This window comes from Rhinolophus sinicus, linkage group LG02, assembly GCF_036562045.2.
Source record: "Rhinolophus sinicus isolate RSC01 linkage group LG02, ASM3656204v1, whole genome shotgun sequence".
NCBI classification, from domain to species: Eukaryota; Metazoa; Chordata; class Mammalia; order Chiroptera; family Rhinolophidae; genus Rhinolophus; species Rhinolophus sinicus.
The window spans coordinates 5,087,393-5,114,312 of NC_133752.1; the positions used below are offsets into that span (position 1 = coordinate 5,087,393).

At 53.1% G+C, this 26,920-nt stretch overlaps 1 protein-coding gene and 1 long non-coding RNA gene across 2 annotated transcripts in view; one reads left to right on the top strand and one right to left on the bottom strand.

The window, feature by feature from the left end:
* The window catches only part of NSG1 (neuronal vesicle trafficking associated 1), a 25,871-nt gene extending 15,749 nt beyond the window's left edge, over window positions 1-10,122 (bottom strand). Inside the window, exons 1-3 of the mRNA XM_074321246.1 lie at window positions 9,018-10,122; window positions 8,519-8,673; window positions 4,793-4,909 (exon numbers count right to left, since the gene is read on the bottom strand). Of these exons, the coding sequence (XP_074177347.1) occupies window positions 4,793-4,909; window positions 8,519-8,647 (246 nt within the window). The 5' untranslated portion in view covers window positions 8,648-8,673; window positions 9,018-10,122. The remainder of the gene's footprint in view (window positions 1-4,792; window positions 4,910-8,518; window positions 8,674-9,017) is intronic.
* Window positions 9,111-26,657, top strand: LOC141569155 (uncharacterized). The gene is made up of 3 exons (XR_012492579.1): window positions 9,111-9,204; window positions 19,352-19,452; window positions 25,857-26,657. It is a non-coding gene; the product is annotated as an uncharacterized LOC141569155 (long non-coding RNA).
* The last annotated feature ends 263 nt before the right edge of the window (window positions 26,658-26,920 follow it).

A 26,920-nucleotide genomic window follows, 5' to 3' on the forward strand; every position in this document is an offset into this window, starting at 1 on the left:
TTTAAGACTAACTAAGATGGAAAGAAATCCCCGTCGTGAAGCCCGGAGCCGAGCAGGCACTGGGGCGGTGGTGCCTGGGTTATTCCCATTCCAGTGTCTGTCTTCCCACCCTTGGGGGAAGGGAAAGTGAGAGGTGCATTTCTGCTGAGTAACGCAGTTAAAAAAAACACAATCTTGGGAAAATAAGATGAATCCTGACACCGTTTAGGTAACCCACAGAAGAGTGAACACACAGACACCCACCCCCAAGATGATTCCACCACTTGTCACCCGATTCTGGATGAATCCCCCACTCTACTACTGGGACAGAACCAGGCGGCCAAATCCCCCAAGATCTCTGCTGAAGGTTGGGGGTGTCCCAATGCACCTCCAGGAGCGGCACTGCCAGTCGCTGTTCATAAATATTTAACAAATGCGTCTTGAGACGCACCAGGGGACTACTGGCGAGTGTGGAAAACAGATGGGTGCATGGGAAGCTCAAGGTCATTAAGGACGTGAAAAAGATGCAAACCACCCACAGACTCGTTTGTGACAGGATGCAAAAGGACACCCCCACACAGTATCGTGTGCCTACAATGGGGACCACTCAGACAAACATGGTCTCTTCTTCTAGGACATTCTCCCAGCTCTGTGTGGACCCTGAAACGTTCACATGCAAGGCCGACCTTGGAATCTCCTAAAAGCCCCAAAGGCGACATGGCACGGGTGAGGGGGAGCAGTTTGCTCACCCAGACCCTTAATGCACAGAGAGAGGGCCTGGGATCTCGGGGGTGCCTGCAGCTCTCAGATGGCACCTTCCTTTATTTTGCCCAGTTACAGCCCCTCCATCGTCCACGATGGGAGATAAGGACAAGCAGCGGCCCCCAGTGTCCCCGCGACAGCCGCTCTGCACAGGTGAGCCCAAATGCGCAATGAAAATATGTTTATTCCCGGCATAAACACTCCTCCAAAGAATGAAACCACGGCTGTCCTCCTTGACACTAACCTCTTGGGAAGCCTGGATGTTTGGCTGTCATTGGGTGACTCATCCTGCAAATCCCAGTGTGGCCTAGTCTTGCGAAACCCTGTCCCCAGTCAGCTGTTACCTAGCAACCAGCCTAGCAACCTGGTAGCCAAGAGATTAATCCCCCAGTGATCACCATAGAGTGACATCCAGAAAGACATCTCGTCTCAAGGACGCCATCCAGCCGGCGCCTCGCTCCTGAACCACACAATTCAGAGACAAAGGGTGACACATTTACTTGCTTCAACAGCCGAAAGACATAGTTTCATTCCTGAGAGTCTCACACAGACATGGAAAGAACTGAGGAGGTGGCTGGACTGGGGACAGACACGGAAGCTGCCCGGTCACCAAGACGGGGAGGAAGACGGTCTGCCCTGGTGTTCAGAAAGAGCTCCCAGCCCTGGACTAGCTGACGCCACACACGGCAGAGGGATGCCACATTGTGTGTGTGCAGTCAGAGAACATTCCAGAAGGGCGAGCAAGAGGTGCCGGCAGAATGCAGGTCTTTCAGCTGTGCGCATCCAGCCTACAGGCCTCCCGGTCAAGCTGGCCAGGCCGCCCAGGTTCAGACCCGCTCTGCCATTGCCTGACTGTGTGACCCTGGGTGGGTCACCTGCCCCGCTGGGTGGAACTGACCGGTAACACCTGGAATGGGCTAATACCCATCAGGAGCTGCCACTGAACTTAACAAGTGAGGGTCCCGCAGGCAGACCCTGGGCATCTCACCGCGTGCCCACTCACTGCACGCCAGCAGCCTGGCTGGTCACTGTCCAGCTGGGACGGTGCATGTATTCAGCACCAGAGAGAGAGGGAGCTCGTATGCTGCCGGGCACCAAGTAGGTCTGCACCAGGAATCCCTGAGCCTTCATTTCATGACACCGTCTCACGCGAGGGCTGATATGCCCCGGTTCCCTCCCCCATGTCACTAACTCAGGCAGACAGGCCCCCCCACCGGACCCTGCCAGGTCTCCTGGCCATAGGCCTCACACCTGAAGAGAGGCGGGGCCAGGAGCAACTCCTGAGGAGGGAGCCGCGGGGAGGAAGGCGCCGTGAGATGAGAGAAGAATGATGTTCGCACGTGGGCCCGCCGCACATCTGGCGGCTACGGAGAATCACGCTGACTTGTGTTCTGTGCAGCTGGGTTTCAAAAAGGATTCTTAGAACCAGACCAATCAACAACGCAATGGGTGGCCTGGGATGAGGGCCCCCATGCAGACCTGTCCTCCAGGAGAAGCCACATGACCGCAGGTGTCCCAGTCCAGGGCCAGCTTGCGGGTTCAAGCTCTGCCTCGGTTTCCCCTCACTTATAAAATGGAGACAATGATGGTGCACCCTGCGTGAGGTTTTTGTAAGGATTAAATGAGGTAATAAGCATTAACCAGCTTGACACAGAGTCTGGCTCCCGGGAGCCCCCATAAGCGTCAGGTCCTAGCACTGCCTCTGGACAAAGGGCAGCGGGAACACCAGAAGGGCAGGTTAATTCCCAGAGACCATGGCGGAGGTGATCTCTGAGCTGGCACTGGAAGGAGATGGAAGGGGGCTGGTTCTGGGGGCTGGACGGTGGGCCCGTGGGGAGATGTGTGCGCGGCAGGAGGTGTGGTGATAGGCACTGGCCTCAGAGGCAGGGAGTCGTGGGAAGTACCCCGGCCCCCCAGTTACCAAGTGGGACTCAACAGCCTCATTAGTAAAAGGGACCAATGACACCCCCCTCAGGGTGGCCGTGAATTGTTAAGACCAGACATGCTGAGTATCTGAACACGCCTGGCCTCACGTGCGAGGCTGGGGACATGGGCTCACTGCAGTGCCATCATCTATGGAGCACCGACTGCATACATCCCTTCCTGACATCCCCAGGAGGTGCGAGCACAGGTGAGGCAGGATTCTGCCACCACAGCCCGGTCCCCTGCGACGGCCGCAGGTTTTCCGAGGTCTTCTGGGCAACAGGAGCCAGGTAACCACAGAGGCCTAGCCATGGCTGCAGGGAGCCCTGGTGGCCAATGTGCGTCACCTGTACCTTAGACAAGGGACCTGGGGACCTGCATCAGGTGAGCATGTGGGAGAAGCACAGATGAAGGAAACAGGAAGTGGGAGATAGCGTGGCACCCGTGGACACTCAACAGATGAAGGGACAACCATTCAAGTGCCACACTGCGCCCCACCCTGTGGCGACCTAACGTGCTGGGGCTGGGAGGGGCAAAGGTCAAATCAGGAAGGAGAAAGCCAGACACACTCAGCCATCTAGGTGCTATCCCACCTTGGGAATGATGGCTATCATGACCTTGAAATCAAGGTCACTTCTGGACACAAACCCAGGGCACTATCCCAGGGCACAGACGGGGCAGGTTGTGCGAGTGGCAGCAGATGAAGCTGAGATGGCTGGCCAGAGTGGGAGAGGGACGTTGACCTCAGGCCAATCCGACCTGGTCCCGGCCATGACGTCACAGCATGTCTGAGCTGCCAAGCCAGGAGCCATCAGAAGAGCCTCCCAGCCTATTTACCCTCCTTACACTACCAGCAGAAACCACGGCCGCAGCCCTCTGCGTGCCTCAACTTCCCCACCTGTACAATGGGCTGTACTAACAGTACCTACCTCTCCGGGAGGGCTGTGGGAGGATGAGATGCACTAACACTAGAAACGCTCCCCCCACCCGGACACACAGGATTGCAACTCTGACGGATCCCTGTGCCAGGCAGGCCCTGAACGTTTTGTCTCCAGCCCAGTGAGGCTGTGTGGAGCGACAGGGAGGAGGAGGGTTTAAGGTCAGATCTCGCCCTGACCTCCCCAATCACCCCTCACCTCCCCAGGCTTGGCTTTCGTCTATCAACCAATCCCGAGAGCTGTTGTGGGGTTGGAACAGGACGCCTCATGCACAGGCAGTTTGGACACTGAAGCTGTGTGGGTGGGAGAGCCTCTGCACCCCAGCCTGAGCAAGGTGCTCACATGCCCACGTGGAGGTGACCAGACAGCCAGCCGAGGTGCCTCACGTCTCCCAATCACCCATTTCAATCTGCATGAGGGCGACTCTGTACCATCTCTCATTTCCCAAAGAGCAAGTTTCCAGAAGATCAATATCCTAACTTGTTCCTCTGCCAACACAGCTGTGTCCACCCTCAGAGGCCCCCAGGCCTGGCTGGGACTCACCCTGTTGAGCAGCTGTTCCTCCCCGGAGACCCATCGGGAGCAAGGTTCCCTCCCCCAAGTGAGTGTTTCCAGCAACCCGTGTCCCGACGGTGTCAAGCCCACCCTCCACGTCCATGTGGTGTCAGGGGGCGGCAAGGACACAGGCTGAACACAAGGGCTCTGGATCCCGGCCCTGCCGCGTTAGCTGTGACCCCTGTGTGCCTCAACTTCCCCATCTGCTAAATGGGTTATCCTGACAGTACCGACCTGGCAGGGAGGGGGCTTAGATGAGCGAGCCTGAGTACGGGGCTGACCTGTGTCCAGCAGGCAGTAAGTGCAACAAGTGACCTCTGCTGCTGTCTGCTTGCTTCCTGGAACTGTTAGGTCGAGATTTGCATGTTTGGGAAGTGATTTTTCCTATGCTTATGACCTTTATCTAAAAGAAAGTTTAGGGGTGGGGTCTCCCTGTTATTAAAACTAAGTAATACGTGATTATTTGGGAAGATAAAGACAGAAAGAACTTTTTAAAATCACACCGTGGTCTGGCACGGCCGGGATCAGGCCAGATAACGGTGTCTCGTCCTGTCCCGGTCACTCCCCTGGTCACCTGTGAAGCTCAGGCCCCTCCTGAGGTCCAGCAGCACGCCCCCCGCCCCAGGGCCACTCACCTTAAACCTCTCGGACATGCTCTCGGTGACGCTGACGGTGAACTCGGCTAGCTTGGAAATGCGCCCTTTGCGTCTCTTGCGGTCAGGTTCATATGCGGTCTTAGTTTTCACGACCACCTTGCCCAGGAAACAGAAGCAAACGTCTGGTCAGTGGTACGGCCAGACGCCTTCAGACACATCTGCCCAAAGAGGATGCGTGTGGGAACTCTCATGTTCAAAGTCACCATTTCGCCAGGAAGTATTTCACACAAAGAATCAATCAGAATAGCCACCACTTATTAGCAACCTTCCAGAGAAATGAATTACGCACCAATAATCCTGATAGCAGCCCTGGGGTCGGGGGCATGTGGTAACTGAGGGGCAGAGACGTTCAGCTCATTAGCCAAGGCCACGGCCACGGCCACACGCCTCATAGGTGGCAGGGCTACCAGGAGTGAGTGCGACTCCTGACACGGCTCCTTCCACGCCCGAGCCCTCCACTGGCCGGCGGTGGGAGGCTGCGTTTGGTTTTGCACGGGTCTCTATATGGCGCCATGGGTGAAACGGGAAGATTTAAGGGCACTATTTCCCGCCAGCACTAGGAAGGAGCAGGCAGCCAGCCTTCAAGGGAACTGATCTTGTGTCGGTCTCTCCGTCTGCAGCCCCCCACCACCCGCCTCTCCCCGCTGCAACGGCCCCCAAAGGCTCTCCCTGCTCTTACGGCCCTCCTCTCTCTACTGGAAGGTGGGACATGGTTTTCCAACCAGGAAACCTACCCTCCAGTTTCAGATGAACCCCTAACCCGCCCCTTCCAACCTCCTCCGTCAATGCTCAGTCTCCCCTCACCATCACTGCCCTCACCACACCCTGCTGCCAGCGACTGCTTACTTCTGTCCCCACTGCACAGGCAGGCGTTCAGGAGCAGTGTCCAGAGCTTACACGTCTCATATCCCCAGGCCCCACTCCCAGAGCAGGGGCCATGGCTGTTGGAGTGGAGAGAACCAGCCACCCCATGACAATGCCCCTCACTGGGTTCCATAGTTTGGGGGAGATACCCGCTCTCTGTGACAGCGGGACCCAGGGAAGAATAAGGAGAACCCATGAGGTCAGGGCTGTCACCCCCGGGCAGGCAGCTGGAGGGGCTTTCAGACTGAGCTGTGCCCCCAGGACCAGTCTTGGGGAGGAGAGCTGGGGAAGAAAGTGGCCCATGCCAGGTGTCACTAGGAAACAATCCCAAGGGCCACATGACCCGTAACCACACTCTTGCTTCCCTTTTCTCCCCGTCGGCTCCATGCAGCACGCCTAGTGTGATGATAGTCTACGTGTCCTCCCCTGGGAGGCGCCCATCTCAGGGCATCACCTGGGCATCACCTGGCCGTCCATCCTCAAACCCCAAGTGTGCCTCACTAACTTGTGACCTTGAGCACACACTTGGCCACTCAGAACCTGTGTCCTCACCTTGGAACTGGGAACAAGGCCTGTCTCACTGGGTTACTGTGAGAGGGAGGGAATCCACCGAACCCTCAGCCCAGTGGGGACGGGTCGGTATTCCATCGGCCTGGGTTCAGTCTGCATCTGCCACTAACAGGCTAAGCGACCTTGGGCAAGTCCCTTAAACTCTCTGTGCCTCTATATCCACATCTGTAAAATGGGGTAATTATGGGAGTAACCTCGTAATGTTAGCACACTAAAGGAATTTAAACCTGTGAAACACACAGACAAGTGTCTGATACCTAACAAGCATTTAACACATGTCAGTGAGAGTGGCCCTGCCACTGCTGCCAGCTCCGTTGTTCCTCCAGAAGCTCAGCACTTGGTACACATCCTCAGAACAGATCCTACTGACAACCCTGTGTTATCAGCCCTCAGACGCTGTCACCTGAGACAGGTGACATCGCCTCCCTGAACCCTGGCTGTGAGCAGCACACTGCTGCTGTTCGGGTTCAGACAGGTCTTGCCTGAGAGATGTCTGGCTCTAGCAGGGCAGAGAGGAGGCCCTGCCAGAAGCTTCTGCATTCTGGAGGACCGTGGCCTTTAGCTGAGGGATCTTGGGCATGTCCTGTCAACTCTCTGAGACTCAGTTTCCTCATCTGTGACCTCAGAAATCTTCGAGTCCAGCCCTGGGTCCCGGCTAGAATTCCTGCTTCTGGGGTATCCCTGCCAGTTGCCTCCTTTGTCTGAACACTCCCAGAGACAGGAGGCTCATTACCTTTCAGAGCTGCCTACCCTACTCTTGGACAACCCCATTGGTTGGCCAGGACTTCCTACCTGCCTAAAACCCTGCCTCATATAAGCCGACTGTGTGCCAGATGGCCCTGGAACAGAACAGACAGAGGGAGAAAGAGGGTCAGACGGAAGGAAGGGCTCACCTGACACAGGTGCTGGCTCAGACCCAGCGTTCTTGACACAGGTCGCCACCACTCTTGGGGTAGGTGGGGGAGTAAGATGGGGGCAGTGGGGCCAGGCTGTGCTAACTGGGCATGTGTGACACAGACAGGGAACAGGAACTCAGAGGCTGAGGCCTCAGGCAGCCCCGCCCCTTCTGCCAAGAAGCCTCTTCTGGGCCATCAGTGTCCCGGAACGCGGCCCAGGTGCACAGGTGTGACCAGCTGATCTTCCTTTCCTGACCCTGAAACACCTGTGCCTGCCTCGCCCCTGCCCCCCTACCCAACACAGACAATACAGCTGGGGGTCAAACCCACTCTGGAGGACTGAGCAAGCCTCTCAAAGGACCCCCGAGGGCACAAAGGAATCTTCTAGAAGGGAAGGACCCACAGGAATATCCCACAGTGCCACAGCCAGATATTACCAACATGCCGGAATAAACCACCAAGACTGAGTCAGAACCTCCTCACCAGGGACCAAATGACACAATAAATGCAAAAGCAGTTCGGGGAACAAAATGTGCTTACACGTGGCTGGTGGCCGGGTAGTTTTTAAGAAGCAGCAAGGTGGTGAGAATGGATGCTGGTTTATTAGTGTAGGTTTGAGGTTTACAATACAATTGTCTAGACTTTTAAGCACCATAGGTACCCTTTTAATTATTAACTCCTGAAAATATTATCTCTAATGAATGCAAACTACTTGATTGGATCCTGTATTCAACAAAAGAAGGGCTTCTTTAAATTCCCCACTTTGGGAAATGATGAATGTCTGTCCCCAGTTATACTAACACTGAGGAGCTGGGGCACAGATTTGGAAATTTCACAAAGGAACAAAGGAGGCAGGAAGCTGGATGTTAGAGCACACAGCCTGCAGCAGCGCCTGCCTGGGAGGGGCAGGTGGAGAGGTTAAGGAGGGGATTTCAGCCCCTAAGGAGGGACCATCTGGCCAAGGAGACCGGCTTCCCCACCGCCATGGGGCAAATCTGGCTGAAACTGCACCACCTGCGAAGGCACGAGGGGCAGCAGCGCCTGGGCTCACCCCAGACCCAGAGCGCCCTGGTACGGTGGGGCAGGGAGGAGCAAGGCTGGGGTGGCAGCTGTGGGGCCAGGGACCTCTCTCTGACAAGGCTCCCACGGAAATCAAGAAGGGACCTTGTCAGCACGGAGCTGTCATCTCAGGCCTCCAGATCACCCGATCCAGAATGCCGCGCGGGGACGCTGTCCTTGGGGGAGGGTCCTCGAGCCGTCCCCCACTTCACCTCCCCAGTGCACGCGGCTGTTTCTTTTGTTGCGGCCGCCTCTGGAGATTTGGGGGTGCGTACCAGGCAGCGCGGGGGGGTGTGAAGATGCGGGGGCTTCTCACCTTATCCGGGGGCGGGAACTGCAGCTGATTGACATCGAGGGGCGTCATCAGGGGGATGGTGTCGAAGCCATCCTCCAACAGCACCTGCTTGGTGCCCTTCTCCGCGAAATTGTTCCCCAACTTCACCATCGTTCCGGGAGACCCGAGGCTGCCGCCTGCAGCGGGAGGACCGGGCGGGAGTCACCGCGAGCAGGACCCACCTGCTGTCCCCCACTTGCCGGTCCCCGCCTCGTCTCCCGGGAGGGATCGTGAGGACGCGGTGGGCACGACCCGGGGTGGGAAGGGATGCTGTGTCTTTATAGACTATGGTCCCGCTGGACGAAAAGGAAGGGGAGGGTGCGCCGCCCCTGCCCGGCCCGTCTAGATGCGTCCCTGGTCCTGGCGCGGCAGCGCCCGGAGACTCCCGTCCCTCCCGCCTGGGGAGACCATCGGCCCGGGAGCCCGCTCCCGGCGGGAAGGGCCCAGCGCCTGCCCGGGCCCCACGGCCGCCCGCACTCACCCGCGCCCGGTTCCGGCAGGTCTGGGCTCCGACGCGCTCCGAGCCTCCGCGTCCCCGATCTGCTCTCAGCAATGGCGGAGGCGGCGCCGCGCGGCCGGGGCGGGAGCGAGCGATTGGACTCGGCGGCGGCGGCCCCCTCCCCCTCCCGCCTCCCTTCCTGCCGCTCCCGGGGGCTAATTGTGCGCCGGTGAGTGTGCGCGTGTGGCCGTGGCGCCCCCGCCTTGACGCAGCGCGCACCCGGCGCACAAAGGAGCGCGGGGTGGGCGGGAGGGGGCGCTCCCCGGGGACCCCGCGCCGCAAACTGGTCGGGGAAGGGGCGAGGAGGGGGATGGGCGCGCGCCCCCGATGGGGGATCGCAGCAGCAGCGGAGGGCACCCCAGGTCTGGGGGCCGGGGATGGCGGGACGTGCTGCGGGCTGCGCAACCTTGGGGCGGCGGCCCGGGCACAAGGCGAATGGAAGCGGAAAAGGGCGATATCCTACGGATAGAGGGGTCCCCAAAGGTGGGAGGGAGAGTGCCCTCTCTGCAGCCGCGCGGACCTGGAGGTCCTGACGGATGATGAAGGGTTTCGGAGGGGGTGCTTGGAGGCAGCGGGCGGTGGCAGGGACCAGAGCGTTTCGTTAGTACGTGGCTGTGTTGGGAAGGGGGAAACAAAAAGAGAGCGCGCGTCCCTGTACAAAGCGACGTAGATGGGAGAGGAGGGGGAGGTTTTAGGTGGTGCGGGATGTGGGAGGAAAGCTCTCCAGACCTGAGGACGGTGCCCGGGGTGGAGGGCGACGCCCGGGGGGAGCCTGAGGGAGGGTGAAGAGCGCTTCACGCGCCGCGTTGGAAGAAAGGTTTCTGATCTGGTCGAAGGAGAAAGCAGGGGTCCCCTCTGCAGCCGCCCGCAGCCTCCAGCACCCAGGACGCAGGCGAGGCACCGCCTGAAACGAGGAGGGTTCCAGCCTGCCCCGTTGGCCTTCCACCTCAGCAGGGCCACTGTCGCAGCTGCCCAGAGCAGGGCCCCATTTTGCAGACTTCGAACCCACCCCAGACTGCAGGAGTCCCCAGATGAAAAGCGGTGGGGCCGAGGGAGCAGTACCAGGAGCTGGAGGAAGCCTGCCGCTGGAGAACAGGCGACTTCCCCAGTCACCTGTGTCCGGCTCCCGGCCCTGTGGAGGCGCAGAGTGGGTGTCCCCAAAGCCTTTCTTTCATACCCTTTACCCAGGTTCCCCCTTTGCCTGGCTGATGGCCAGAGACCCAGCATTTGCCACCAGCCAACAGAACCATGAGAGAACCCCACACCCAGCAGGCCCCCAACCCCTACCCCCTGCAATAAACAGAGCAGGAACAGCCACTGCCTGCTGTGCTGAGCCTGTGGCTGAAGCTAGTAACCTGGCCTGGGTACCCTATTTCAATCCCCAAGAGGGCTCCACCCCTTTTACAGATGGGATAACTGGATTCCTGTGAACTTGCCCCAGGTCCCCAGCAGTGTCCAAGTAGGCCTTTGACCCCAGGACAGCCTGGCAGGGCCCTGGCTCTGGCAGACACTACTCCTGCCCAGCCTGGGGGAGGCAGGTGTCCCAGGAGCTGACCCCTGCCACCCACCTCAGGGCCTGGCCTTAGCATCCTGCTGGCAAGGGCCCTTTGAACCACAGGACCTGTGCAGCGATATGGCATCTCTGTGGTTCAGGTTTCTGACGTGGAACCAGGGGAGCTGCCTTCCTGACACTCTGGTTCCTGCTGCAGCAGGTGAAGAATAGTTAGAACTTGCCCAGGTGCCAGCCTGGGTTAGTCTCTGACCTACTAAGTTCAGGGGTCAGGAGAAAGCCCTGTGGGCTTCAGGGAGGGAGTGGCTTTGTCCCCATCTCAGGTGCCAGTGTTTTACAGACCCTACAACAGGCCACAGGCACACAGACGCACTGGGCCGAATCCCACACAGGTTGCTGCAGGGGGGGCCATCCTGGACCCCTGTGGACCTCTCTCCCCATCAGTCTCTGTCAACTGAAGAAGACTGAGGCAAGAAGGACCTGTGGTTGTACCAGATACAGCCGTGGACAGTCACGGTGCTGTCCTGGGTTTTGACTGGTGCTGGTCGTTGAGACTTTGCAGCTTCATTCTGTGTGGGCCTGCCAGGCCCTGAAGGGCACACACAGGCAATGCAAATGTACAGCACACGTAGCCCACCCACCAGGAGCTCACCAAGTTGGGAAATGAAATGGCAAGTCTCTGAGCTAAGCAGTGAGTCCACGGCAGGGTTGGGGGTGGGGGAGGCATCTCCACTGTCAGGGGTCTGTGGGTAAAAGATGAAATCCACGAGGGACCCCTGCAGGACAGCAGACCAGATCTCATGTGCAAGGGAGAAGGCATTGCAGGTAGGTGAACGGAATGTGCAAGGCAGTGCCACAACTTGGGTGGCTTAAAACAACAGACATGTATTGTCTCACGGTTCTGGAGGCCAGAAGTCCTAAGTCAAGGTGTCACCCAGGCCACACTCCCTGTAGAGACTGTAGGGGGAAGCTGTTCCTGCCTCTTCCAGCTTCTCGTGGCCCCAGGTATGACTTGGCTTGTGGCACATCACTCTGATCTGCCTCCGTGGGCCACTGCTTCCTTCTCTGTGCCTCTTATAAGGACACTGGTCATTGGGTTTCAAGCCCACTGGGATAAGGTTCTCCTAAAAATCCTTAATGTAATCACATCTTTGCCAATAAGGCAATAGTCACATGTCCCGGGGATTAGACCTGGACATTTTTTGGGGGGTCCACCACTGAGCTCTCTACAGGCTCCAGGCCTGTAAGGGTGCAGTGATTTGGGCATATCAGGGTGTTCTCGGAGGGCAAGGTCATGGTACGAAATTAGGTTAAAGAGGCCACAGTCACAGGAATGGGGACAACTGAAGCTGTGATGGTGGTTGTGGGACAAACAGATTTTTTTTAAAAAGATTTTATTGGGGAAGGGGAACAGGACTTTATTGGGGAACAGTGTGTACTTCCAGGACTGTTTTTTCCAAGTCAAGTTGTTGTCCTTTCAGTCTTAGTTGTGGAGGGCACAGCTCAGCTCCAGGTCCAGTTGCCATTGCTAGTTGCAGGGGGCATAGCCCACCATCCCCTGCGGGAGTCAAACTGGCAACCTTGTGGTTGAGAGGATGCGCTCCAACCAACTGAGCCATCCGGGAGCTCAGCGGCAGCTTAGCTCAAGGTGCCGTGTTCAATCTTAGTTGCAGGGGGCACTGCCCACCATCCCTTGCGGGAGTCAAGTTGTTGAACGGGCAACTTTGTGGTTAAGAGCCCACTGGCCCATGTGGGAATCGAACCGGCAGCCTTCGGAGTTAGGAGCATGGAGCTCCAACCACCTGAGCCACCGGGCCGGCCTGACAAACAGATTTAAGGTATTTTTACAGCGTACACACAGTAAAACCAACAGGACTTAGTCTCCCCCTCTGCACCCCAGTTTTATCCTAGCACCAACAGTCTATAACTCCCAAGTGCCTCGCAGGGTTTTTGACATGTGTTTGGTTTTTCAAAATGACTTTTAGGCACACTTCTAGGGTCACGGATCCCAGGGACAGACACGCCACCTCCATCCGCCCTCCCCGGGAAGCCAGCTGCTGTTCCCCACCACTCAAGACCCTGCCGTTTCCAAGTCCAAGCCTCTCCGTGGCTTCCATTTGTCCCACTGGTTGAAGTCCAGACGGCCACAGCAGAAGGCAGAGTGACAGTCTGATTTCAAATCCCATCTCCCACTTCTAGCTGTGTGACTAGACACGTTGCTTACCTTCTCTGTGCCTCCGTTTCCCCATCTATAAAGTAGACATGATGATAATACTTCCATCGTAGTGTTGAGGATCAAATGAGCTATTATTATATTTTTTACAAAACATGGCCTGCTTTGGCTATGATTATGGCTTTGACCTCTAATTTGGTACCCCTGTGGTCTCTCTTCTTGGTAGCTTATGCTGGAGCCAGGACTAGGTGGTAGATGCCTCTTATGGGTGTAGGATTAGGGCTGAGAGTGACTAAGGAAACTCTATCCTCACGTCCTGCTGAGCCTCTTGGTAGCTCAGAGAAGTTCATGCCCAGGCCCAGGTCCCAGAGAGCCAGGCAGAGCCAAGGAAGGCTCTACGCTTGCCAGCAGCCTTCCGCATAAGCAGCCTGACCCCCCAGCACTGGTGAGCGCCATGCATGTGGACAGAGCGGTGGACCAGGCTGTCAGCATGGGCAGGCTGCAGTGACCCAGAAGGTTCTGCCCCATTTCCCACAGCCTGGCCATGTTGACCCAGAGATGCTTCATCTGTGAGTCTTTTTTTTTTTTTTTAAATTGAGCTATAATTCATGTACCACAAATTTCACCATTTTAAAACATATATACTTCACTTAGGTTTTTAGTATTCGCAAAGTTGTGCGACCATCACCACTAATTCCAGAACATTTCCATCACCCCAAAAAGCAACCCCGTACCCATTAATAGGCTCTCCCCATCTGCCCCTCTTCCCAAGCTCCTGGCAACTACTATGTTTTGTTTTGTTTTTTATCTTTGCCAAGACATTATTTTGAAAATATTTTTAGCTTTATTGAGATATAATTGACATATAACATTGTGTATGTTTATGGTTTACATTGTGGTGATCTGACGCACATAAATATTGCAAGCCAGACTCCCTCCCCACACTCAACCTCCCAGGACTCTCACTGCCCTGGGTGCACCAATGGCGCCCTGCCGGGCCCCGCCATTTGCCCCCCAGACCCACTCCCACCATCCCACCCTCTGTCTACCTGTATGACCAGGGCTTATGTCAATGGACCCCTTGCCATGTGGCCAATGGACAGCTACTCCCCTGGCCTCTCAGGCTAGCCCTGTCCCTCAAAGAAGGTCACTACTCCTCTGTGGCAGCCTCAGGTCCTCCAGGACACCAATCGTCTGTCCCCTCTCTATGCCCTCCAGCTGGTCCAAAAATTGTCACAGCACCCCCTCCCCACACTGTCAGTTCAAGCCGATCCCACTTTAGCCAGCCACCTGAGACCTCTGGGTGTCCTGACAGCTAAAACTCTAAGGAGAACAATTTTTGTTCCTGCCTGGACCCCTCTGGAGCCTCTAGAAATACACCCCCCTCCCACCCTGGTCCAGGGTGAAGGATTAGATGATGATGATGAAATACTTTCTCTCTCATTATCTTTTTCTTTTTAGCTTCGCACAAATTCTAAAATAGAAGGGGCAGTATGATTATACCCATTTTATGGATAAAGGAGCCGTAATATCTGGTTAAAGCGACCACATTAATAACAGCTACCATAGCGTGTGTGCTGTCAAGTGCCGCCTCTGAACCCCTCCCCACACCTCCTGGGGTGGGCTGTATAATTGTTCCATCTCTCAGATGAGATGGTACCTGGTCATTAAGACCATGCTCGGAAGATACGTTGGCAGAAGGGAGAAAACCAGACACTTCAAGTACCTAGTCACCGCATAGACACCCAACCGAAGATGCAGCCCCTCCCCTGCTCCAAGCCCAGCCCTGCCCCCACGCTTATGCCATCCGAGAGGGGGCCCAGCTAGGCCTCTGGTTTCCCCTTCTTGCTCCAAGTTGCCCTTCGGCCCCACATGGGGGAGGGGCAATACCCTAAACCTGACTGCTACCCCAGGTCCTGAGTTATGCTGGCTGTGGCTCCCTTTCCTCATCCCAGGGAGTCGTACTAGCCGTGTGACCTTAGGCAAAGCAGGGACCCACCTGGGTTTCAGTCTCCCCTGCCATAAAATGAGGGATTGGGCTAGAATAACTTAATTCCCCTCCCTCTGAAAACCCCCGTCTCATTTGGTTCACTGTCACTCTAACAGGAATGGCCCAGGATGAATCAGAACCCAGGTTCAAGGGCATGTTGAGGTCAAGAAAGGTATTGCACACAACCTGGGAAACAAATACCCAGGGCCATATAATGTCATTCAGCTCTTCCCCTGCTTTGTTCACAGCTTTCCAATATCGCCCAGCTAAGCACCGGGTTGCCAGCGCGTAGCAGTAACGTGTATTAAATTATTTAGCTGGTAAATGATTATAAAAGCACTTTGCCAAAGTAAAGAGCCACAGAAAGGCCAAATTCTCCTAACAGTAATACCACTGTATGCTTGAATTAATTATTGAATTTTTTAAAAGCCCACAGATGGATGAGTGCAATTCATTCCACGCTCTGTGGAGCCGGGGGCCCTGGGCGAGTGTCTAAAATTCACAGGATCCCCGGAGTGCGCTGGAGATTACACAGCGCGAGGCTGAGCTGCATTGCAGGCAGCTCAGCGATGACCTAATGGGGCTTTTCTGTCTGTAACGTCTCCGCTCGCTCTTGCAGCTGGGGCTGGGGTTTTGGTAGGCGCAGCGGAGTGAAATTAGCACATGGCTGGTCCGTGGGCTCTGAGCTGACCTAGGACTTCCAGCCATGGCATGGTTTTTTCCCCAAAGATCCATAATTTACCATCTTTTCTCTATCAGGCAGGCGCCCCTTGGTTCTCTGGTCCACCAGGGGTTGGGGAGTGGGGTGGGGGGCAGGGTAGGTTCCTTGTGAGCAGATTTTCCAAAAGATTGAATTTTTACATCTCAAAGTCTAATTTTTCTCCTTTTGGACCAGAGTCATTCTAAAATGCAAGGCACGTTGCCCTGCCTCCTAAAACAGAGGATGTTGAAAAGAATTGGGGAAAAAAAAAATCAGGTCAGCTTTATGCACAGAGCTGGACCAGGGGCAAAGGGCTGGGGGCCCTTGCACACTGAGCGTCCCCAAGCTCCTGGGCTTGATTAGAGTGCCTCGTGCTTTCCTTGCTATCTCTGTGACCTCTGTCCCGGTCGGGGGGCTGCTGGGGACCATCCTCACCACGCACCCCATCGCCTCTTTCCCATTTGCTGTGAGCAGAAAATCCAAATAGTCAAATGTATTAGAACGACATTTTAAAAACGGGAGTAAGGAGACAGTAGTGGGTTGAAGGGCACCCCCTAAAAATTCACGTCCACCTGGAATCTCAGAATATAACTTTGGAAATAGATATAATTGGTTGAGAATCTTGGGATGAAACCACCCTGGATTTAGGATGAGCCCTAAATCCAATGACTGGTGTCCTTTTAAGACGGAGAGGACACGGAGACGCACAGACGAGGGCAGGTGAAAAGCAGAGTGGTGCTGCCACGAGGCAGCCACCAGAAACTAGGAGACAGTCCTGCAAAAGATCCTCCCGGAGAGTCCGACCGACACGACCCTGCTGGCACCTTGATTTTTGGACTTCCGGCCTCGAGAACGGGGAGAGAATGCATTTCTGCTGTTTTAAGCCCCCTAGTTTGTGGTCATTTGTTACGACAGCCCCAGGAAACTAACACAGAAATTCTACAGCCCCAACAGCTTACTGCAGGCTTTTCCACTTTATATCTTGATCTGTTGCATATTTTGACATCACATGCATTGTTTGTAAAATAGCTCATTAAGGGTTTTCAAAGCAATTCACAAGAGTGAATTTCTCCGATTGAAGCTCAGTAGCAAGAAGGTGCCTGGTACCTGCCTGGCGGCTGCTCCTGCCAGGTGGTCTTGCCAGGTGGGGGTCACAGGCGCTCAGGGCTCCTTGTCCTGTGCGGGACGAGCTGCTTCCTCCCCTCGAGTGGAGTGCTTGCACTCTGCATTCTAGAGTCATGAACGTGCCTTTCAGAGCTGGGATGGAACGTAGAGAGCGTTAGTTCAGGCTGTGCTTCTCCAAGTGGGGTCCCCGAACCAGCAGCCTCTGCCTCACCTGGGAAGTTGGCAGAGGATCGATTCTCAGGCCCCGCCCCCCGAGCCCGCAGGACCAGACACCTGCTTTCACCAGCCCGCCACGTGATCAGCACGGACACTCGGGTTTCAGAACCATTGGTTCCAGGTTTGCAAACTGGAATTCTGCAGGCTGGGCTATACTAGATACACAGATGTGGTTTGTTTGTATGCTTTTTAAATTGCTTTTATTTATTGGAAATATCTAAAAACCAGGAGATTTCAAAGAACATCCTGATTTCCTGCTTTCTTTTGAAAAATTGAGTGATCTAACACGTGTGTGTATTATGTGTGTGTGCCCATGTGTGCACAGGTCTTGCACACCCGCGTGAGGAGCCTGAGGGCCCGTGAAGGAGGCTCTCTGTCTCCTCGTTGGGCTGTTTCCCAGGGTGGAATGGCCTGGGTTGAGAGAATAAAAGCTCCAGAGGAAGTCAGCTTGTACCTAAGGGCAAGATGGGCAGAGAGAGAGACTGGGACCTGGGACCAGAAGAAGCCCTCCCAGGGCCAGCCCCTCCTGTCTGAACTTCAAGGTCAGCTAGAGGTGCAGTTCCTCTAAGAAATCTCCACACCCCCAGGTTGAGACTCGTCTCTCCCGTTCCTGATGCCCCCTGCGTTCATCAGCTCGGGCACCATGACAAAGTGCCACAGACCAGGTGTCTTAAACAGCAAAAACGTACGTTCTCACAGTTCTGGAGGCTGGAAGTCCGAGATCCAGGTGAGGGTAGGTTGGTTTCTCCCGAAGCCTCTCTCTCTGGCATGCAGATGGCCGTCGTCTCCCCGTGTCCTCATGTGGCTGTCCCTCTGTGTGTGTCTGTGTCCTGATCTCTTCTTATCAGGACCCCAGTCAGATTGGATCAGTGCCCACACATGTGACCTCATTTTACCTCAAAGATCCTTTAGAGACCCCGTCTCGAAACCCAGTCACGTTCTGTGGTGCTGGGGTTAGGACTTCAACATATAAAATTGGGGGAGAGGGGAGGGGCACAATTCAGCCCAGCTCACTACACTTCCATAGAGTAATGTTTCAGAAACTAGCTGGGGCTTCAAAGTCACATAGGCCACAGGGTTCAAAACTGGGTTTGGTCACTTTCCAGCTGTGACAAAGTCATTTCACCTCTCAGAGCCCCAGTTCCCTCCTCTGAACAATGAGAGTCACGGTGAGTTTCCAATTAGATGCCCTCAGGTTTACTGTCTCTGACAGTACCTGGTGCTCAATAAATAACGCCCCGCCGTAGGCGTCATCCCAGCTCCCAGTTAGTTACTGAGGCTGCCGTGAGCCAGTCCTGTGCAGGGAGCTCTGCAGGCTTTGTCTCTAATCCTCCCCCAGCCGTGGGAGTGAGGGAGGCACCCTTATTAGCTGTGCATTATCTGTGAGGAAATGGAGGCCTACCAAGCAAGGTGAAGTGCTTCCTCAAGGTCACACAGCAGGGAGGTGGAGGCAGGCAGCTGGTGGTGGTCGTGGTGAGTGGGGGGTGGGGGTCTCAGGTATGTCTGTGCCTCCCCTCTGGCCTGTGAGCTCTGGAAGAGAAGACACAGGGGCTCATTCATTCGGCCCCCCAGTCCTAGTGAGGGGCCTTCGTGATGTGTTCTCTGTAAGGGGTGCTTGGGTTGCTTTGACGTGACTTGACATAGGCAAGAAACGGGGGTGGGGGAGATGGAGGGGCCATCGCATTTATTTGGTTCCCTGGGTCATCTTGGCTTCCGAAGATTCTTTCTATCTTCGGAATGTGAAATGAAAATATTTTCCCAGCAGTGACCTCTGAATGTGAAATGAAAATATTTTCCCAGCAAAAGATGCATCCATCCTTGTGAAATGGGAGGCTGGGCTGTGAAGGTCTCAGGCAATGCTGCTCCCCGTGTCACCCGACGTGGAAACAGATGAGATGTATAAATGATATAGCTAATTGTGTTTTTCTACAAGATTAATTTTACTGTCCCATTATCTGCTCCTTCTGAAGCCATTCAGGGGTGGATTATGTCTTAGCTTTCATCTCTGGAGGCTTCATTAATAATTAGGTCACCTTTTAGCCAGGAGCCCTGGCTGGCCCAGGAGACTTCCAGCTGGAACAGAAGCCCTTAGCATGTCAGTGTCTCAGTGCTAATACCAGGACGCCTCTGGGGCAGGAAAGTGGGCTTCCTTCAGCATCTGGTGTCAGGAGGGGGAAGCAGCATCTGTTTGGGGTGTACCAGGTTGCAGACACTGTTACCCCATTTTACAGGACAGGGGTTGAGGGACACCTCTGTAGGATGGTAGAGCAGGAAGTCATCTAACACAGATTTGAACCAAGAATATCTTGCCCCAAAGCTGTCCTGTCCCCATCTTGTCACATGGGCAAGAGTTAGGGTTGGAGGATAGAATTTCACTCTCCTGCGATCTGAAAAGATAAACCAATCAGAAACCTTTGATATGGGCTCATTCTCCATTCTTTTGGTTGGTAAAATATGGGGCAGATGATGGAAGGTTTGGAGATTCACATGCATTACCATTGACTCAGCACCAGCTATGCACCAGACAAACTTTGTTTCTTATCTCTGGTCCTCACCATAATCCTGCAAAGTAAATTGTATTTCCTTCTGTTTTCCCAATGAGGTAACATAGGTACTGGGACCAGACACTGAATGATTGCCTCATCAGTTGGGACCCAAAAAACACACGTCGAACATTTAGGATGTTTATGATTTTTCACAATGGTAAGTAGCACTGTAATGAACGTCTTTGGGTATCTACAAGTCTCTGAGCCCATCTGTGGTAGTAACTGCGGGTATGGGAGTTCTTAGAAATGGAATTAGTGGTCAAAGGGCACATGTGCTTCTGGTCTACTAGCTAATAGAGAGGCTGGGAAGATAAATACTTGGTTTTCCTGAAACCCTTTGCTCTACGTTCAGGAACACGACAGGGCTGTCCCCTATCACCTCTGCTTTTCAACATAGTGTTGGAAGTCCTCGCCAGAGCAATCAGGCAAGAGACAGAAATAAAAGGCATCCAAATTGGGAATGAAGAAGTTAAATTGTCACTCTTTGCAGATGACATGATGCTATCTATAGAAAACCCTAAAGACTCCACCAAAAAGCTATTAGAAACAATCAACGAATACAGTAAAGTTGCTGGCTACAAAATCAATGTACAAAAGTCCATTGCATTCCTATATACTAACAATGAAATCTCAGAAAAAGAAATACAAAAAGCAATTCCTTTTGCAATTGCAGCAAAAAGAATAAAATACCTAGGAATAAACTTAACCAAGGATGTGAAAGACCTATATACTGAAAACTATACGACATTTTTGAAAGCAATTGAAGAAGACACAAAGAAATGGAAAGACATTCCATGCTCATGGATTGGAAGAATCAACATAGTTAAATGGCCATATTACCCAAAGCAATATACAGATTTAATGCAATCCACATCAAAATCCCAATGGTATTTTTTAAAGAAACAGAACAAAAAATCATCAGATTTGTTTGGAACCACAAAAGACCCCGAATAGCCAAAGCAATCTTAAGAAAAAAGAACAATAATGGAGGTATCACACTCCCTGACTTTAGCTTGTACTACAGGGCTACAATAATCAAAACAGCATGGTATTGGCAGAAAAACAGACACATAGACCAATGGAATAGAATTGAGAACCCAGAAATAAAACCACATAAATATGGACAGATAATTTTTGACAAAGAAGCAAAAAACATACAATGGAGCAAAGACAGCCTCTTCAATAAATGGTGCTGGGAGAATTGGAAAGCCACATGCAAAAGAATGAAACTGGACTGCTATCTGTCACCATGTACCAAAATTATTTCAAAATGGATCAAAGACTTAAGCATAAGACCTGACACAATAAACTGCATAGAAGAAAACATAGGTTCTAAACTTATGGACATTGGGTTCAAAGAGCATTTTATGAATTTGACTCCAAAGGCAAGGGAAGTAAAAGCTAAAATAAAAGAATGGGACTATATGAAACTTAAAAACTTCTGCACAGCAAAAGAAACCATCAACAAAATAAAGAGGCAACCAACTGAACGGGAGAAGATTTTTGCAAACAGTGCCTCCGATAAGGGGCTAATATCCAAAATATACAAGGACCTCATGAAACTCAACAACAACAAAACAACCCAATTGAAAAATGGGCAGACGACCTGAAGAGACATTTCTCCAAAGAGAACATACAAATGGCAAATAGACATATGGAAAAATGCTCAACATCACTAGTCATCAAAGAAATGCAAATGAAAACCACAATGAGGTATCACCTCACCCCAGTCAGAATGGCTATCATCAACAAGACAAATAGTGACAAGTGTTGGAGAGGCTGTGGAGAAAAAGGAACCCTCATACACTGTTGGTGGGAATGCAGACTGGTGCAGCCGTTATGGAAGGCAGTGTGGAGGTTCCTCAAAAAATTACGAATAGAATTACCATATGACCCAGCAATCCCTCTCCTGGGTATCTACCCCAAAAATCTGAAAACATTTATACATAAAGACACGTGTGCTCCAATGTTCATTGCAGCTTTGTTTGCGGTGGCCAAGATATGGAAACAACCAAAATGTCCTTCGATAGATGAATGGATAAAGAAGTTGTGGTATATATACACAGTGGAATACTATTTGGCGGTAAGAAAAGATGATATAGGAACATTTGTGACAACGTGGATAGATCTTGAGATTATAATGCTAAGCGAAATAAGTCAGACAGAAAAAGCAGAGAACCATATGATTTCACTGATATGTGGTATATAAACCAAAAACAACAAAAGAACAAGACAAACAAATAAGAAACAAAAACTCATAGACACAGACAATAGTTTAGTGGTTACCAGAGGCTAAGGGGGGTGGGGGGTGGGAGATGAGGGTAAGGGGGATCAAATATATGGTGATGGAAGGAGAAATGACTCTGGGTGGTGAACACAATGGGATTTACAGATGATGTAATACAGAATTGTACCCCTGAAATCTATGTAATTTTACTAACAATTGTCACCCCAATAAATTAAAAAAAAAAAAAGAAAAGTAAAAAAAAAAAAAAATACTTGGTTTTCTAGACTCCCTTGCAGCTAGAGAGGCCAAGAAACCCAGTCCTAACCAACGAGTGCTGTATGCAAATCTTCTGGGAGTGTCTATGGGAAAGCTTTTCTTTTCCTGTTGAAGAGGGACATATAGGCTGGCACTATTCTTCATCCTTCTTCCTTCCTTGAATGTGAAAATGCTGTTTGAAGCCACAGCAGCCTTCTTGCATCCATGAGGTTCCAAGTCTAAAGATGGAAACCAAACCTCAAAGTGTGGTCATCTTTGAAATGGCTACACTGCCCCAGAAACCGAACACCTCTTGTTCTCTGAGAAAAGCAAAGACTTATTTGTTTAAGCCTTGGTGGGGCAGGATTTCTGTTTCTTGAAGCTGAGCAATTCCTAACTGACAGTTTCAGACAAGTTAAGTATAGTAGACATGTGGACTATTCCCCAACATCCATTCTCCCTTCTTCTGTTGTAATAACCCCCGCCCCCCGAAAAAAAAAGAAAATTTCCTCCAGGAACGTGTCTGCTTAGAGTAAAAATGCCACTGACTTACCTTCGTTGCAGCTAAGCATGGGCCTGTAAGTAAGTTCTGGCAAGAGAGAAAGAGCAGATGTGTTGTGTGGCTGCTCCTAGAAACCTTCTGTAAGGGACAGTTGGTGCCCACTCCTTGCCTCTGACTTCTTTGTCCCTTCCTCCCTTCTGCTGCCTGTTATGCAGGTACCACCATGTTGGGTCATGAGGATAAGGGCCCCACCGAGGGTGGTGTAGCAGGGAGCTGGGACCCTAAGGACTTTGTGGGGCAGAAGCCCCCACAGCCCTGACCCACTTACCTCCAGACTTTGTATTCAGCTCTCATCTTTAAGCCACTGTTATGTGGCGGAGGTTTCTATTATGGTCAAACCTCATCCCCACTCTATTAGTTTCCTATGGCTGCCGTAACAAATTACAAAAGCTCATTGGCTTAAAACAACCCAAATTTATTATCTTATACTTTTGGAGGTCAGAAGTCTTAAATCAACTTTGCTAGGCTGAAGTCAAGGTGTTGGTAGAGCTGTTTCCTCCTTGAAGTGCTAAGGGAGAATGTGTTTCATTGCCTTTTTCACCTTCTAGAGGTCACTTGTACTCCCTACTTCACAGCCCCTTCCTCCATCTTCAAAGAGCATCCCTTCAATCTCTGCTTCTGTCATTGTCCCATCATCCTCTCCTCCTATCTGCCCTGACTCCTCCCATCTGTGTCCCACAGGGGCTGCTGTGATTACATCAGGGATGATTGCCCAGCTCAACACCCTGAACTTATCCCACCTGCAAAGTCCCTTTTCCCATATAAGGTGACATTCATAAATTCTGGTGATTAAGATTTAGTCCCTATAGGAAAACAAAACCTTTCCCATAGATGCTTCTAGAAGAGTTGCACTCGTTGGTCAGGACTGGGTCTCTTGGCCTCTCTAGCTGCAAGGGAGTCTGGAAAACCAAGTATTTATCTTCCCAGCCTCTCTATTAGATAATAGATGAAAAGCATATATTTGGAGGGATATTATTCAGCCTACCACCCTATTATGGACTGAATGTTGTGACCCTTCCCAAATTTATATGTTGAAACCCCAACCCCCAATGTTCTGGCCCCTCGGGGAAAGCCTGCCTGCATTTCATACTCAAATTTAGCTGATATGTAGGTGAGTCCTTAACACACACCAGCGGGTTCCAGGCACCCTGACTCTCATCTCACTCAAGCTCCTTTGTCCCCATACCAGCCGCCCCTGAGGTAGATGATTGCCATCCTGTTTCATTACCTTGTAGCATTTTTCTGTTCTCTAAAAATACCTTGCTAATTGCTTGCCTACTTGTCTCCTCCCACTGAAATGTAGCCTCCATGAGATCAGAGTCCTGGCCACAGGGCTGGGTCTGCAGTGCCTGCGGCTTCACCTCTCCCTCTGGCCCCTCTTATAAAGACCTTTGTGATGACATTTGGGGTGCAGTAAAATGATCCAGGATAATCTCCCTATGTCAAGAATCTTAAATTAATCACATCTGCAAAGTCCCTTCTGCTGTAGGAGGTGGCCTTTACAAGTCCCAGGAATCAGGCCCTGGGAGTCTCAGGGGTCTTGTATAACTGACTGCAGGGGCCTCGCAGAAGGCATCTTTGCAGGGGGCCCTGCCGGAAGCTGGGGCCTGATGGGATGTTGTCAGCGGCTCTTGGCTCCAGTGACTTGGGTGGTAGGGTTGGGGCAGGCTCCCAAGAACCCCCACAGGTGCCCACAGAATGACTGCAGGCCTGGCCAGGGCACCTCACAGCTAAGAGCAGACTTCAGCTCCACCGGCTCCACCAGGCCCGCTGTCTTTGCAGGACCCACCCTCCATGCGGGGGGGAGCCAGGAGCAGCCTGGTGCATGGCAGAGGCCTGCAAGGGGTAACAGGAAGAGTGGGACCCGCAGCCACACCCCTGCATACCCGGGAACTGGGGTGGGGAGGTGCTTTACGTTAGCTGTCACATTGTAGCCTTGGAGCTGACTACACTAGACCTTCAATAGGCACACTTTGTATAGTCTGAGAGTCACTGGGAAAGCTGCAGCCTCTGCCAGGCTGTCATCCAAGGCCAGGTTCAAAGGGCAGATGTGGGAAAGCACTTGCTTCTACCTCCCTTCACTGTGGCCACTTATCCAATACACTCGTTTCTCTGCCATTCTCCCTCCCAGGGTTGGGGAGTGGGGAGCTCAGGTGGTCTCTCTAAGAAACCTGATAGCACCCACACGAGTGAGAAATCCTTCCTTTGCGGAAGGGTTCTCCCTGAGCTGTATTACAAGCATGCTGTGCCGTGAAAAGCAGATTTAATGAACAAGAGCAGCAAGGCAGCTGATTCTCGCAAACTTCACAGTGAAGAATCCTTTATACAGGGAGGGTCTACCTGGGCCACCTCATGGGCAAATGTGTCCATTTCTGGAACTGCTCTTGGTGTTTCGAACTAGACCTTGGCCGGGGCAGTGGGCCTCTGCCGGGGGTCTTCCAGCCCCGAACCATCCTTTTCTGAACACGCTTGTGTTCAACACGAATGCAGGACGTCCGTGAAGTGGACACTATTTCCCCAGGACTTTTCCCTCTGCCTCTGCCTCACGTGTTCCAGAGCCCATTTGTTCTAGCATGTTCGTGTCTGTCACTGTGAACGAGGATGGGTAGGTGCCAGACACAGAGCCAAGGCCGTGGGTACAGCAGTGGGTGGCGTGTAGCCCCTGCTCTTAGGTGTCTCAGGGTCTAGTGGGTGAGACAGGCCTAAGCACCAGGGAGCCCGGGTCCCTGATGGACGGAGGCAGGGGGTGCACAGGGAGCGATAACAGCACCGGGCTGGTGTCCCTGGACCAGGCCCCAGGCGAGCGTGGGAATAACCGTGCCCGAACGCCTCACCTTCACCTTGACCGTGAGAGGCCAGGCTGCTGCTCTGAGACCTGAGCATTGTCCTGGCCCATTGTCACTGGCTCTGGCAAGGGCCGACTGTCTGTGGCTGGACCCAGGCCACCTCCTCCTCTCCTGGAGCCCGGGAAGGAACCAGGCTGATGAGGGGAGCTGGTCCCTGAGGGGTGCAGCTGGATGGGAGCCCTGCTCCCCTGATTTTGTTTGTACAGGTGGGAGGTCTGTTTGCAAAGCTTGGGTTCCATAATTGCATCTCTGGGGGATTTGCAGGAAATGTAAGCTAACCATGGAGGGCTCAACAGCAAACAGAGGAGGCCTCTGCCAGCTGTGCCTGTGGCTGTGCCGGCGGCTGTGTCTGCAGGGACTGCCAGGGGCTGGGCTCAGGCTTTATCTTCAGGGAGGCTGAGTCCCCGAGGCGAGGCTTGCAGTGACCAAGGCTGGAAAAACAGGGGAGAGGGAAAGAGAGACAGGGTCCTGGGAGAGATGGCATTGGAGCAGCAGCTGACATTTGCTCCCCCCCCCCCACCTTTGAACAGCTTTGTAAGCAATCCATTCCTTGTCTGCACCCTTTTCTGCTTAAAATAACTGCAGAGATTTCTGTTTTCCTGGTAGAACTGCAGGGCCTCACGTGGAGTACGCGCCTGATCACACGGTTCTCTGCCTTCCCTTCCCTGCAGCTGTCGTCTTGTGATCTGCAGGTGACACTTCTCCTGCGCATCCGTCACACAACTTCAGATACCACCTTCTCTGGGAAGCCTTCTCAGGCCACTCCAGCACGCAGTGGCTGCTCCCAGCTGCCCATTCATTCATTCATTCACTCATTCACTTACTCATTCATTCGTTCAGTGGATGCCTATTGCGGGTCTACTTTGTGCCAGAACAAACTAGATACCCTCTGCCACTTTATCATTCCCCCCTATTCAAATCGACAGTTCACCTGAGCCCTGTGCGCCTGGAAAAACACAAGGATGCAGAAATCCCTCCACACTTTTGTGTTCTGGAAAATGGCTGACTGCAAAGCGTCAACCTTCTGCCTGGGCCTTAGCTATGACTCACCGATGTCCCCTTGTTTACCCGTGACAAGGCCACACACAGACTCTCCAAATGCCGGCTCTTTGCTCATGAAAGACCAGCCCAACTGTTCGTCCCCACTGGGCGTGTCCGGTAATCTGACAGGGCCAGATGTTAGTGGAGGTTCTGCCTCTCCCAGGATCCTGAACTCTGGCCGCCCGCCGCCCGGGCCGGCTCCCAGACACAGAGCTGATGGCAGGAAAGACATCCTCTGACCGACTGTCCCGTCTGTCTTCCTCCACTGTCCACCACGCCCCCACACTGGGCTCCAGTTGCCTTGCTCGTGCCGTCCTGGAGGAGAAACGCCTTCTTTACCTGGCCTCAGGGGTGCTGGATGCTGGCCGCCCTCACGGGCCCAGCCTTCTCCCCGTTGCAACCGCCTGCAACAATCCTTTCCAATACAGTTTCTCCTTACCGAAGTCCAGATTGGTTGGTTCGTTGGTCTTTAATATGTGCTCAGCTCTCTTTTAAAAATTGTGGCAAAAAACACATATAAAATGTACCATCTTGACCATTTTTAAGTTACGCTTTTGTAGTGTGACGTACATTCACATAGTTGTGCAGCCGTCAGCGCCACTGTCTCCAGAACTTTCCATCCCCCAGACTGAGACTCTGTGCCCATGAAACAGCTCCCCAACCCCTGGCACCCACCGTTCTATTTTCTGTCTCT